The following is a 13,758-nucleotide window of genomic DNA, read 5'->3' on the forward strand; positions in this document are numbered from 1 at the left end:
AGAAGAGGAATCGCCCGCCATGGATCTGTTGCTTGCATTAGCGGTAGTGATGGGACCGACTTGATACTTATCTACCTGGTTTCGAAACCCTACACGTTAATTTGAATATTCCGATTCTCCACGTGCACGTGGCAAAGCAAGATGGAAGGGAAAAAGGAGCGCTCACCATGCCAGAAACATAGTCTTATACTCTACGTAATAATAGTTTTCATCTGCACAAGCTGCATCTCTGATGTTATCCTGCAAGAAAATCTCAGGTTTTAAGTTCAATGACTAATATCTGCCATCAATTTCGCAACATGTGCGAACACGATCACGTCCATGAAACGAGTGTAGCTCGATTTCACGGGTATATAACCAGACTGCCCAACGAGCAACGCTTGAACCTGACACGCTAACATTTGAAGAGAGAGGGCAGTTGAAAAAGTTGACAAGCAATCGACACCAGTCGCATGTTGTTTCCATCGCTAATCAATGGGGGTCTCTCTCTACCTGCCTGCCTCTTAACCTGCCATCCTCGGTGCAGGGGCAACGCTTACCGAGGAGGCTGAAACGGTCAGGTAGGGAGTCGTGGACGAAGACAGACGAGGAAAGACGAAGAAAGAGTAAGAAGGAAGGAGCGAGAGAGAAAGGGGAAGGGGCCCGGTTCTTCCACCACTTCCACCACGGTTAATGCCATCTCTTTCCCTTTCCAGTCTCTCTCCTCGTTCCTCGACGGGCCCCGGGACTAAAATTCAGGACAGAAAACCGTCCGGTTAGTTCGAGGCTGCTGGCAGAGAACGCGTTACCGGCGATCGCGAGTCGATCTCGGCAAGGTGTGGCGGTTCGTCCGAAAGAGAGAGGAGAAAGACAGGAGAGGAGAGCGCAGAGAAGATCAAGACCCGTCGAAACGGGCATTCGAAACGAGCGAGAGATTCCTCCCCTCCCCGCTAAAGGACAGACATAACCTCGACTCGAGTCGGTTAGTTTGCCTCTTTTTAACTAACTTTGAAACGTAGCTCGGCCTTTCTCGCTCGCTCACTCTCCCTTCGTCCGCGTTTCACTCGAGCTCTTCGCGGAGGATCTCCGCCGTGGAGTCAGTATCCCGTGATGGTTAGGTACGCGCGAATCCACTCGCGCCGCGTCGTTGACAAGTGAACTCTGCGAACAACAAGCGACGCCTTCCTACATATACGATATACAGAATCATAGGAATTTTTCTATATATTTTTGTAGCATTACAAATCTGTGTTTTCATTTTCTAAACTTCGTGCTTCGAATTACGTTTCCGTTCCGTTTCGTTTGCTTCTGCCTTCCGTTCCAACCGAGTTTCTTTGGCCAACGAGGAACGTACACAACAGTAAACAGAGAAACGCAACCGTGTGCATATAAAGAAACGCCTGGCGAGCGTGGAAAAGTGCTTTGGACTGGAGTCGCGCAGCTGTCAGATCGACCGAGGCGAGCTTCTACTCTTCTTGTTCTTCTTAGTCTTCTTCTTCTGCTTCCTTCGCTTCGACGAGCTGGTGTGTGTCTGCCACAGGATTTGTGTACACCTATAGAAGCGCTACAGAGATACGGTTGTGCATGCTGTATGCACTACGTGGGCCGTACGTACCGTACAACTTGTTCCTCTGCTCACCGAAACCGCCGCCGCTGCTGTCTGCTTACCGAAGACCCGTTGATTCTTGGCCGCGGCTGCGTTGCTTAATTTCTGCGAAAATCGCCGCAAGCTCTCAGCATCCCGGACCCGTTCCGCTGCCGGTCAGTTTGTTTTACCATTTCTTTTCTCTTCTCTCCTGGCATTTTTACCTTGTACAATATTAACATGATCTTTTTCCTTTTTCTTTTTTTTCGAGGAGCTAGTAACGTAATGGAAATTAATTTTTGTTACTTTTGCGTGATTTTGACTGGAAACTATGGCACAATAATTTGTTAATTATAGATATTAGTAATTTTAACGAGTTACAAACTTCTTATTTGTAATTTTATAGTTTTACCATTTTTTTTTCTGATTTTGTTTCCTATTATATTTGTACTTCATAGAAAATTAACGTGGTTTTTCTTTTTTCGTTTGTTTCGAAATTAAACAGAATTGAAATTTCATAAACTCGAAGAAATAAAAAGGCGATGATGTGTTGCAAACACTGTTTTTCAAATTTACCATTATTTAAGATATCTTCTTGCAATCGGTGAATTTATGAATAAGTCATTTGTTTCTTGAAGATTAAATATGAATCGTGTACATGTATAATTATAGAATAATGAAATTAAGAAATTAATAAAAGGCATATATAGTATATATCATACATAGTATTACAAATTGTAAGTATAAAAAAAAAAATACAAGTTAAAAATACAAGTTAAAAATACAAGTTAAAACCAAAGGATCCGTATTTTATGAGACATATTTGAATTTATTAATACCAAATATTTCTGATCAGCAAAATTTTACAAATAGTCCCAATGCAATTGCAGCAACTCTATTTTAATTTTCTGTTGATTTGACACATTACTCAAGGAGATGTTAATTGACAGAACTCTTTAAAATCGTCAAGTGAAGGCTGTTTATAGCTATTCATGCTCGTAGTAAATACGATTTAAATTTGAATACACGGCGCTAAGGATGAAACGATCAAGCTAAACGCTATAAATACGATTTGAATTTGAATACTCGCCGCCGAACATGGAATAATCGTTTACAACATCAAGTCGAAGAAATTCGAATCTAATCATTTCCGGCGTGGTGATGAAAGCTACAGATTCGAAAGTTGCAATTCTTACATCGCGATTCTCGCATTAATTTTAGCTGTTCGAGTAACCGTGGTTTTGTAACGTTTAAACGATCGTAATTTCCATTCATCGGAATGTTCCCAGCATCTGATAACAAGTAATAAATGACTTGAAAGTTCATAGATCATTTCTTTTTCCTTCTTCCACGCTTACGATCTCCACGTTTCTTTTAACGAAGTTTCTTTTAATAAAAAAATACTTCCTTGTTGTATGTAGAACGCAGATTGAAAGTCGATGGTATTTAGATATCGGTCCACACGTGACCCGTAAAAAGAGGAATTTTGATACGATAACATTGATTGTTTAATTATAATAACTACTAGAAAACAGTAATCATAATGTAGTTTAAACTTGTTGTAATCCTCAATTTTTCTTACATTTCAATCTTGTTCTCATTTTAACAACGAAAAAGATTCGTTTTAAAAACGATTTAAAAATATGTTCAACAGGTTGAACGTGCCACGTGAATTTCATGTTTTGTCCAGGAAAATATACTATTGCTCGATAATACTTAGTTTGCAAAATATTACAAATAATAATAATATATTATCCACGTCGTCGAACATTTTCTAGTTCATAAATTTCATTTTATTTTCATCATTCTAAGAAATTTGACAAGCTGAACTATCGATGAACACCATAGCTGGTCAACGTGTTAACGTAAAATTGAGTTGATTTATATTTCGTTGAAACTTGAGATATTTCTTCGCGTTAGAAGATTATAATTGGATCGAAAATGGGCGAAAGAACGTAGCAGGGTTAATATAGATGTTGAAAGACTGTTAATCAGGGTTTGTACGTTGGATGGTGTATATGTAGCCGGATAAACGAATGCGATTTATCGTTAAAAGAAACATAACTCTTCTTGTAAACGGTTCTGTGTCCGTAGGTAAAGCGAGCCTATTACATATTTACGGCTACACGCGAGCGTATAAGATTTCGAAATGCGTGTAATGCATAAATAAAGAGAACAACCGTAAGAGCGGACAGTATCGTGTACAGTTTCGCGTGCTTTAGTCGCATGAATATCGAGCGGATCAAGTTCGAGCATTTCCAAAAGCGAGAGTTCACACTTTTTCAACGTTTCTTTTGTTTCTTTGAAAGTTAGCTGGTTTTTACAGTTATAAAAATGTACACGTCGTTTTTCTTCCTAACAAATACATTTTATTGCTATTCGAGCTATCTTCTTCATTGTGTTACGATTCTTTGAATTTGCTTTAATCGTGTTTTGTTTTCTGTCCAGAAAAAGACTCGATCTTCTAAAGAGATTAGCACGCCATCGAATTATATGTATTAATAACGACCCGTTTAAGTTTCCCTTACGTTTTTAAGTCGGATGTAATCCTGGAATTATTTAAATCTCAATCTTGTTTGAGTTTCAACCGAGAAACGGGTTTTTAATGCTTCAAGAAAATCATTAGCACGTAATTGAAACTGAGAAGTTGTATCATGTTGTAATAAGGGTTCTCTCGTATTTTTCTTAAATTTGAAAAACTTTCTGACGATATAAAAATATGATTGGAAAATAATCCAAAAGATTTAACAGGGTTAGAAAATTTGGAACGAAAAATGATCGTAATTTGTCCTGGAATGCAATTCTGTTTATCTTAAATGTTCTTTTATATCCTATTTCGAATATATTGGATATTATATTATTCTCTGTATTTTACAATGCTCATTTATAAGTATTTCGTTCATTTAAGTGTACATTTCGTTTCATTTACTTCGTTTAAGTTTAATAGGTAGGTACTTTATTCACATATTTAATTCGGGCTTAATCAGTTAATTGACTGTAATTAAGCAAAATTTATGAAAGTCAGACAAAAACTAGCGTTAAATACATACTAAAACCTGTTGAATATTAATTTCTTGAAAAAGTACTTGAAAATTTCAATCTCGTATCTCAGGATCTTGGACAGTCCAAGATAATTGTATGGAAGCTATCGAAACGAACAGGTTATGCATGAAAAATCGGTGGATAATCGATCGTCCGAGGTCGACATTGATCCTGAACGTGTTTTTGTTCCGGTTCCTGGGATATTTTCGCTTTAGATCGGCATGGACGCGATGTAGATCGGTGGGAACCGATTCTTCGCGAGACGGTTAACGTAGAAAACGGGTTTAAGCGTGAAAGTAATTGAGGAAGCGGATGAACAGACAAGCCGTTCGTGTTCTTCGCCAGTCAGCTACGGCTGTGTAAGCTTGCCTCGTGGAAAATCGCCGTTTTTGCGCCAGGGAAACGTTATGAACACGCCATGTCCGATAAAAAGAATCTTTTATAGTAAGAATTTCAATAATTATCGTGCTATGCTGAAGTATCATCTGGTGTCCCGATTCTCACTGTTGGTTTGAGCAATGTGTTCGATTAACTATCGAAAATTCTTCATCAAGAGTCTTCACAATAAACTTAATAAGCTTTTCTCTTCGAGAAATATATTTTTCAAATTATAAATTTTCAACCAATAAATTTGCATGTTTTAACACTCTGGAAAATGCGCATCTTTGAAACTTTGATAAGAATTTCAATATTTATCGTGCTATGGTGTCTCAAATAATTAAATCGTAGATTTCCCAATTTCTAAATTCACAGTCTTTTAACTCTCAAGAATTCTCACATTTTCAACCAGACTTTCAATCAAATTTTCAACCAAATTCTCAACCTATCACCGTTTCCTCCCCCAACTTCCAAGCGTTCATTTCTCAAAGAGTCCATAATCATCCCACCTCTGAATAAACTAAAAGCTTCCAAGCTAACGAGCGATGCATCTTTTCTTTAGTCGAACAGTGAGTGATGGCCCTGCGTCTGAGGAGCAGCAAGGATGTCAAGAAGAGCTCGTACTATGTTTGGTACCTGGGCGCTCGAGAGGCCAAGGGGGTGGATGCGATGCCTGGTGCCATAGCTTACCTGCTCGAGCGAGAACGGCTTCAGGAGCCTTTCAAGGTCACGCTGCAGGTGAGCGGTACCATTTCGGAGATCCGGTTTCGTGGCCGAAAATATCGCGTGAAAGAGTATTAATTGTCAGGATCAGAAAAGGGATACCACGTTTCTTCATTAAGTTGAACCCTTTGCGGTCCTGTAGCGGTCCTATAGCGGATGTAACTCAACACCACGTTTCGTATTATAATAACATATAATGCACACAATATAATACAATACGTAGTATATAGGAAGATTATTGTATTCTTTTCGTTTTAAAGGTATCGAAATACAGGTATTGAAAATCACAAAACACGAAACTGATTTGATTTGACTGAAACGAAAGTTGGAAAATCTGAGATACAAGAGCTTTGGTGGTATAGAAGTTTGAAATCTTGGAAATTTGAAGAGCGGAGAATTAAAATTCTAAGATACTTGGAAAGGCAAGAATTAAAAATTTCGACAAGTTTGGAAAGTCGAGAGAAACAAAAACGTTAAACGTTTGCGTTTGATACGCTTCAAGTTTTGTGTCAATCAATATAATACTAGATACGTGAATAAGTGCGTATACCGCTGTCATAGCGATGCCATCCGACTATGAAGACAAATTTTAAATGTCTCCACCGTAACGATATCCGACTGCAAAGGGTTATTACTTGTACGCGTCGATCGGTTGCCAGTGAAAGCAGTCTGCAGGTCGAATAAAAATCACCAATTTATGACCTCAGCCTACATACCTGAGATCGCCAGTCCTCGACCTATTCGAGGCGGTTATCAATTTCCCCGAGAACGTTCACATTTTTCCACCAAATTCACCTCGAAATAAATAAAAAACTTAGGAAGGGGGTTGCACCTCGAATTAATGACTCTGTTTTGATCTTTTCGAGGTTACACAGATAAAAGCAACAGTTGTGAAATCGAGATATGCAAATGAGTAGTATAAAATGGTCAAGGTGACGGCTAAATTTTGCGAAGAATCTTGTTTTGGAAATTGATAGCCACGAGTTTTCGGGGGTGGAGTTGGATTCGTGGTTTAATAGCTGTCGTAAGCCAGCTTTTTTAAATTCTTTCGTCGTAGAAATCCCATTTTGGGAGCGGTTCTTTGTTTGGAAAACAACTTGGATGATGTTGGAACGAGAAGGTAAAAAAAGTCAGTTAGAGCAGGATTATTTTTAGATTTCTTCGGATTTTTGTTACATTGTTTGGTTTACAGTCTCAAAAATATCCGGACGTTTGCTTGTTTTCGATAAAATGTATTTTAATTACAAACAAACGAAACTGAGTACAATACGACGAATTAAATATTTTGTATTATTCATGATAATCAGTAATAAACTTTTTGTATTTTCATTATAGACCTTCTCAATATTATTAAGCATATTGTCACTTATAACAAATTTCTTCTTCTTTACTGTGGTTGGTAATTGACGATTAGGCAAAATCTGATGGATGGTAACCTGATTAAATTGGATTTTGGAAGTCAATATGCAAAAATAAAACTGGTATTTGTAGGTTGTCAAATCTTGTGGAACTATTCTCTTAGAAATTCTTCTAGACAAACCATTTATCTTCTGATTTTTTCATTTTTGAATTATGAGACAGATTAAACTTCTAAACTAATAGAAAATTTGTTATGTTAAATAACAAATGTAGTAAGAAAACACAGTACTGCTATATTAAAATATACTATCGTTATATCTCTCAATAGATAATTTAGATTTATATCCTAGTGATTGCATAAAAAGGTAGTAAGCGTTGCCCGTAATTAGTAATTCATCACTGATTTGCATACTTTGGTGAAATTCACATACTATCACCAGAAATTGAATCAGAGTATATGTTGCCTCTAATTAATGATTCATCATTAATTCGTATACTTTGATGAAATTCACATACTGTTACTAGAAATTGATGAAAGCATCGGGATATTTATGAGAGATAGTATATATAGAATTTAATGTGGTCTCTTAAAATTCGTTTCGTGTTGTTTCTAGGAAAGTTTCGTTCCTTGATTCCCCTCGAAACCTAGATTTTGTTGTTACGAAAACGTGCCACGAGCAATTGTTGCATCAGAAAGTTAGAAAAGTTCCTGGAACGATGTCAAGCGATTCTTCTTCGCCCCCGCTATAAATCATTCGTGTGAACTTTCGTTGAACTTTCAATAGAATCGATAGTTTCTTCAGGTGTTTCTTCTTATTTCGTTTAGCCAGAATTAAATACACTGACTGGCTTATGAAATTATTTGAACACTTACAGATTCGTTTTCTGAATATACTACGATTTCATTAATGCTCTTATGGGACCCGATTATGACAATTATACTAATAAAGTTTGAAATAGATCTGAAAATTTACGTAGAGGCTACAAGATATTTGGCGCAAGTGTCAATTTTACAAGGATTCCGAAAACATTTAAATTGGCAATAATAATGGGATATTGTATACTAATTTTTTATAATGTTCACATTTGTATTAAAAATTTTGTAACTGCTATATTCATTTTCAGATTGGTTTCAAGCTTCCTGCTCTAATCGTAATAGTCAGGTGTAATAACAGTGCTAATAGAATTTCAGAAAGTTTTGCATAATACACACAATATATTCATAAAAAATTTCTACGTTTAGTGCTGTGAGTGTATTAGTGGCATCTATACACGGATGTAAATAAATACATTAGAAGTTAGACTTCTCAAAACATTTCTCAGGCTCAAAGATCCAGTTATATGTAAAGACATTAATAAGTGGTTTCATTGAGCCAGATTAATTAGATAAGCGCAATAAATGATTCGTTGACCCGAATGTTAGCAAAAACGAGCACGCCGCTAATACATCCGGCGCGTTCAATATGGGAAAGAGAAAATAAATGGATGACACCGAAATTGTCCCGTGACCGTTAAGCTGGCATGTTGCTCGACATTCCCGTTGCATGTCAATCGAAATTTACTGAAAGGGGTTGCATGTCGATTTTAAAATCACCTCGTTATTCTTCGTTCCTTACCAAATTGGTCTTGTCTTCCTCGTCCGTACAAAGTCCACGATGAATGATCGCCTTTGAGTCGTCTTTTATTTCTTCATTTATCGGAAGATCCAGTTAGCTACAGTTGAAGAATTTAAAAAACCTTCATGATTCGTATTTCTTGTTTACAAAGAGTATTAAGAATTTTTTTGCAAAAATTTAGGGAACCCGTGGAAGAAATTATCATTATTTCCTTCTTCCTTGGACAAAACAAAAAATATATAATTATCATAGTGGACTTCTCAAAACCGAAGAAGTTGTTTTTTCATCTACTAAAATATAAGAGTCTGAAAAACCCTTATGATCCGTATTTCTTGTTCGCAAAGAGCATTAACAATTTTTTGCATAAAAGAGGGATTCAGGGAAAAGTCATTGTTATTACTTCCCTTTGAACAGTATAAAATATAATCATGGTAGACTTCCCAAAATCGACGAAGTTATTTTTTTATTTACTAAAACATCCAATTAACTGCGATTCGAGAATCTGAAAGAAACCTTTATGATTCATATTTCTTATTCACAAAGGATATTAGTAGTTCCTTCTAGGAACTCGGAGAAATATAAAAACAGATTATTATCATCGTCCTCTGCTCAACAAAAAAAAAAAAAAATCCTATAATCGTAGTGGACCTCACAAACCGACAAAAAGTCTTTATAAAGATCTGAATCATAGAATTTAACAGGTGTCGTCATAAAAAAGTGTATCTCGCGTCCGAGAAGCTTATCGTTGGGTGATTTATTGCGCGTTTAGGTACTGGCAAGCTTCTCGAAGCTTTATCGTCTGGAAAACAAAGGTGTTCTTCTTATCGACGCGTTCAATCTTAATGGGCGTCGTTCTGCGTAGATTTAGGCGGCGTGTTAATTCGCCGCGGGCACGTTTTACAAGGAACAGAGAGAGGGAATGGGCGCGAGAAGAAAGAAAAAGATTGTTGCGAAATTATGCGAGGCCCCCCTAATTGTTGTGCAAGTGTAATTGCCAGGTCGTTGCGAGAGATCGCTCGCCTTGAGAATATTTTAACGCGCCGAATTTTCGCGATGGAGACTCGCGTCAGCTGTAATGAACAGTCTTCGCGGCCGACGAAAATTGCTCGCGTCATTTTCTCCTTGCCCGATCTCGCCGAAACCGCAGACGCGAGGACAGCGCTGATTATTGTTCGTGCATCTGTTACGATGTTCGTTTCGGAATTGGATTTTGTAATTTTCTTGCCACTCCAACTGCAAGCAGAGTTGTTCGGCGTATGGGCAAAAATGCTTGAGAAAATTTCTAAGTAATCGCGCGTGGTAATGGATTTTTTCAAAATGCATCGGATATTTTAATGCCTCAATGTGAATATCGCAAAGTTTTCAACCTGAATATTTTTTTAACAATTTACAACTTTTTCAGATAGTTTCTAAAAGGAAGATTTAATTCTGGGAATCAATCGCAGTAGAGAAATAAATTCCAGGAAGATTCTTGAAAATTGCGGGCTAATGAATATAACAATTTTCTAAAGTTGGTATATTTTTAACATAGCAATGTTTCTCATCTCGAATAATCTTTTTTGACGTACTTATACTCTATATCTTTTTAGACATCTTTTGAAATGAAAAGTTCATTGTAAGAATCGACAAGAGTAAGGAATTGACACTCGAGAAATTTTCTTGTAGTTCGTGAACTCTCTCCCTGATGGACTTTTCTAAATATAGGAAATGACATAATTTATCGATGGAACAATTTGTTGCAATCGATGGATTTTTAGAAGATCTTCACGAATTTCTATAATTCTAGACATCTTCCGAGAAGGAGACTTTAATTTACTCTTAATTGTAAGATCAGAGATTTCAACTTCTCAGAGAGAATTTGCGTCGGTAGAAACAATTTATGTTTTTGACCAATGCCATATCGTGTTTACGACCGACCCATGTCGAAAATCAGTTACTCATCAGGTTACTCATCGACTTTTTAATGGATCTTCATGGTCGCTAATAAAACAGCGTTGCTGGTAATTTCAGCACCTTGGGGCGAGCAATAATCATCGATATGCTCGTACGCACATTCCTAAGAGCGTGATCGTAAAGTAGAGAAAGTCCATTTTTTTTCTTGAACTATCGTGTTCGCTTTCATCGTTACGCTGTTATTATATGCTTTCCAAAAGGAAATTGCATTTTTACGCAGCAGCAAATAACATGCAGAACATGGTATTGTTATGGGGAAAGCATTTCTTCTTCGATATTATTGAGCAATAATCAGAGTGTGCTTGTAACTATCGTCAAAATTTAGTAGTACATTAGTAATAGTATACCAATTAAAAAATAATTCAGCAGTATATCGGTAATGATACATCAGAAATACACATTAGGAGATAATTATATGCTCGAGTACAAGTTATAACTGTAACTGCAGGATTCAAGTGCATTTGTATTTTTATGAGCGCAGAGCTAACTGTATCTGTAGATGTAAATTCTGAATCGAATTGGACCTTGACAGCGCAGATGCAAATGTCAATTATCAAACGTCTATAAATAACTATATTAGACTACAGCAATAGGAAAAGCAGATACTCACCTCAGTGAGGTTCTTCCTTGCACATGTCGATACCGTACACATCCGAACTGCCGGTAGATTCCACAGACAGACTGTTATAATTACGATAATAAAAAAAAAAAGAAAGTGAATTATTCTACGTAATTTACCAAATTTTAGTGGTAACGATCCAGATGTAAACGAACAACGTATAGATATAAAGTACAAACATGTGTGAAAATATTCTTTGTGAGATTAAAACAGCTCGTAGACCAAAACAATTTAAAGACTTAAAAATAAGATAAGAATCGCAAGAGGTAGAGAAAAATCTTACAGCTCGTACAAGATTTGAAGTACAATTGCATTTGTCAACAGGAATTCAGGAATTAATTGAAACTGTAAGTATAAAAGTGTCTTTAAAGCTTCGTTGAAAGACAAAGAATTGAAAGAACGCGAGTTTATCGAGTCAAATAAAAATTAAAATAAAAAATAAATAAAAAATCTCCAAGATCATAACTCTAAGACGAAAAAATGCAAAAATGGTTGCAACGTTCCCTCGGCATTCTGTTTCCTTTTAAGGCAGAAAATCGAGGCGACGTTAACGTTCATTAAAGCTCGGTCCGCCGATGCGTTACAGCCATCAAAGTAGCACGATCCTCGCTAGTATAATGTATCCATCGGTCGATTTGCATTTTAGTACGCAACAATGACGCGTTTCCGTGGCCGCGTAACTCATCGTCGAGGCTACGTCGAGTGCGCGTTAAACCACCGTTAAACGTGTACCTGCTATTAAAGCGGCGACCAGCTGATCGTCCACGTTTTACGATTGTCAGGTGAGCAACAAAGGCCTGAAGATTATACAGACGGTCCATCCGGGCGGTTCGACGAGGTCGGCCGTGAAGCATTTAGTGCCAGGACACGCTGTACTCGCTGCGGTGCAACGAGAGGACGTCGTCGCCGCCACTCTTCTGCTTCCAAATCCGGCCACCAATAATCCTGTCCACGTGCACGCCTACAGGTTACTATATACACGCTTTTAAGAATCATATTTTCAACCAACTTGCATAATTAACCCTACTGCGATCCTCACATTTTTATATTTCACTGTTGCTCGTTTTAGCAATTCAGGTGTTGCTCTATTCGTCAAGTATTCTTTATGCAACGAAGAACCAAAACGACCCATGAAACAGAAGTAAAGATGAAGTAGGGGAAATACAGAAAAATTGTGCAACTCGCGAAACATTCAGAGTACAATTGCATTCGCTCTGGTTTAATTAATATTTTAGAAGAACGTTTAGTATAAAATTGAAACGAGAAATCATACACTAAAATTTTTGCTCAATGTCGACTTACTTTTTAGTATCAACAAAATGTAATTGGGTTGAGGATGACCGGAAGGACGCAGCAGGGTTAAAGTAATACTGCAATGGAACTTCGTTTATTTGAACTTATTGAGGGATAAGTAGTCTGTTCAATAAGAGTTCAATGATTGAAATAATTTTAGTATACAATTTTCTGTCTGAAACAGTCCCAGTTCACTGGAGAATCAGTAACTCGTACAATAGAAGTTCAGATAATTATCGTAGATTCAACCACCAGAAGTTTAAATTGGACATTAACTAAGGGATTAAATCAGGCACCGTTTGAAATCGTTTACACGTAATAGGCAGTTTGGTCAAGTCAAGCGAAAATCTGACCGTGCCGTGACCACCAGTCTGAATCAAGTTTGAATTTTCGTCCTAACGTACAGTTAGTAACGGAATGAAACGATGAACCAGGACGGCCCTGAGGCAGTAAAACAGTATTTTTCGACGCTCTCTTTTTCTCTCGTAGAGATCTTTGATATTTATTATCATAACTTACCACGAGTCTCTAATTAAATAGAACCAGGAGAAACGACCAGTTCGCACAATTTGATCGCATTAGTACCAATTAACAGATAATTATCCGGCAAACGACCGCGTTACCGATTCCGTGAGATCGTTCGAAATGCGTTAATTTCCGGCCACAACCTCGTTAACTCGGCTAACCTAGCGCCAGTAAGTTCGGTGAACGTAAAATGCCAACTTTTTGGAAAATGAGATAGATAGTGATCGCGTACTCGCAAATTAAATTGAGAAATTTATAAAAGGTGGAATTAAATCGATTTGGCTCGCGAGAGTCTTAGCAACTACACTCTTTAAAAAAAAAATTTCTGGCGACCACTGTGACCATTTTGTTAGTTCAAGGCGTTCGCTAATTAACGATCTGCGCGATTGTAACGGGTCACTAATAACGCTCAGAAGCCAATGTTCGCACATGCTAATCCCATTGGCTCTATAGAAGAACAGCCTTGCCATTGAAAACAAGATTACCGTATTTTTATCCCGTGAGAAGAGCGCGTTTCTTTTTTCTTTTCTTCTCTTCCATATGGTACAATGATTTCCTGATACGTAATGGAACCGCGGATTATACAACATCGCCATTGAATTCATGAATCGACTGTTTCGATCGAAACCAGGTAAATGGTTCATTCGGGAACGCGGCTCGTTTCGAGGCATGCGATCGTTCGTTGG

The 13,758-nt window shown here is 37.4% G+C and overlaps 1 protein-coding gene across 2 annotated transcripts in view; it reads left to right on the forward strand.

Moving 5' to 3' along the window:
* LOC126873620 (uncharacterized) overlaps positions 1-13,758 on the forward strand; it is a 39,094-nt gene that overhangs the window by 9,168 nt on the left and 16,168 nt on the right. Inside the window, exons 1-3 of one of the 2 annotated variants that reach the window (XM_050634684.1) lie at positions 564-1,740; positions 5,547-5,722; positions 12,037-12,221. In XM_050634684.1, coding sequence (XP_050490641.1) covers positions 5,561-5,722; positions 12,037-12,221 — 347 coding nt within the window. In that variant the 5' untranslated portion in view covers positions 564-1,740; positions 5,547-5,560. Of the gene's footprint in view, positions 1-563; positions 1,741-5,546; positions 5,723-12,036; positions 12,222-13,758 lie in introns of those variants that run through there. The other variant, XM_050634685.1, reaches the window with a different exon arrangement.

The sequence above is a fragment of the Bombus huntii genome, chromosome 15, assembly GCF_024542735.1.
Source record: "Bombus huntii isolate Logan2020A chromosome 15, iyBomHunt1.1, whole genome shotgun sequence".
Taxonomy (NCBI): Eukaryota; Metazoa; Arthropoda; class Insecta; order Hymenoptera; family Apidae; genus Bombus; species Bombus huntii.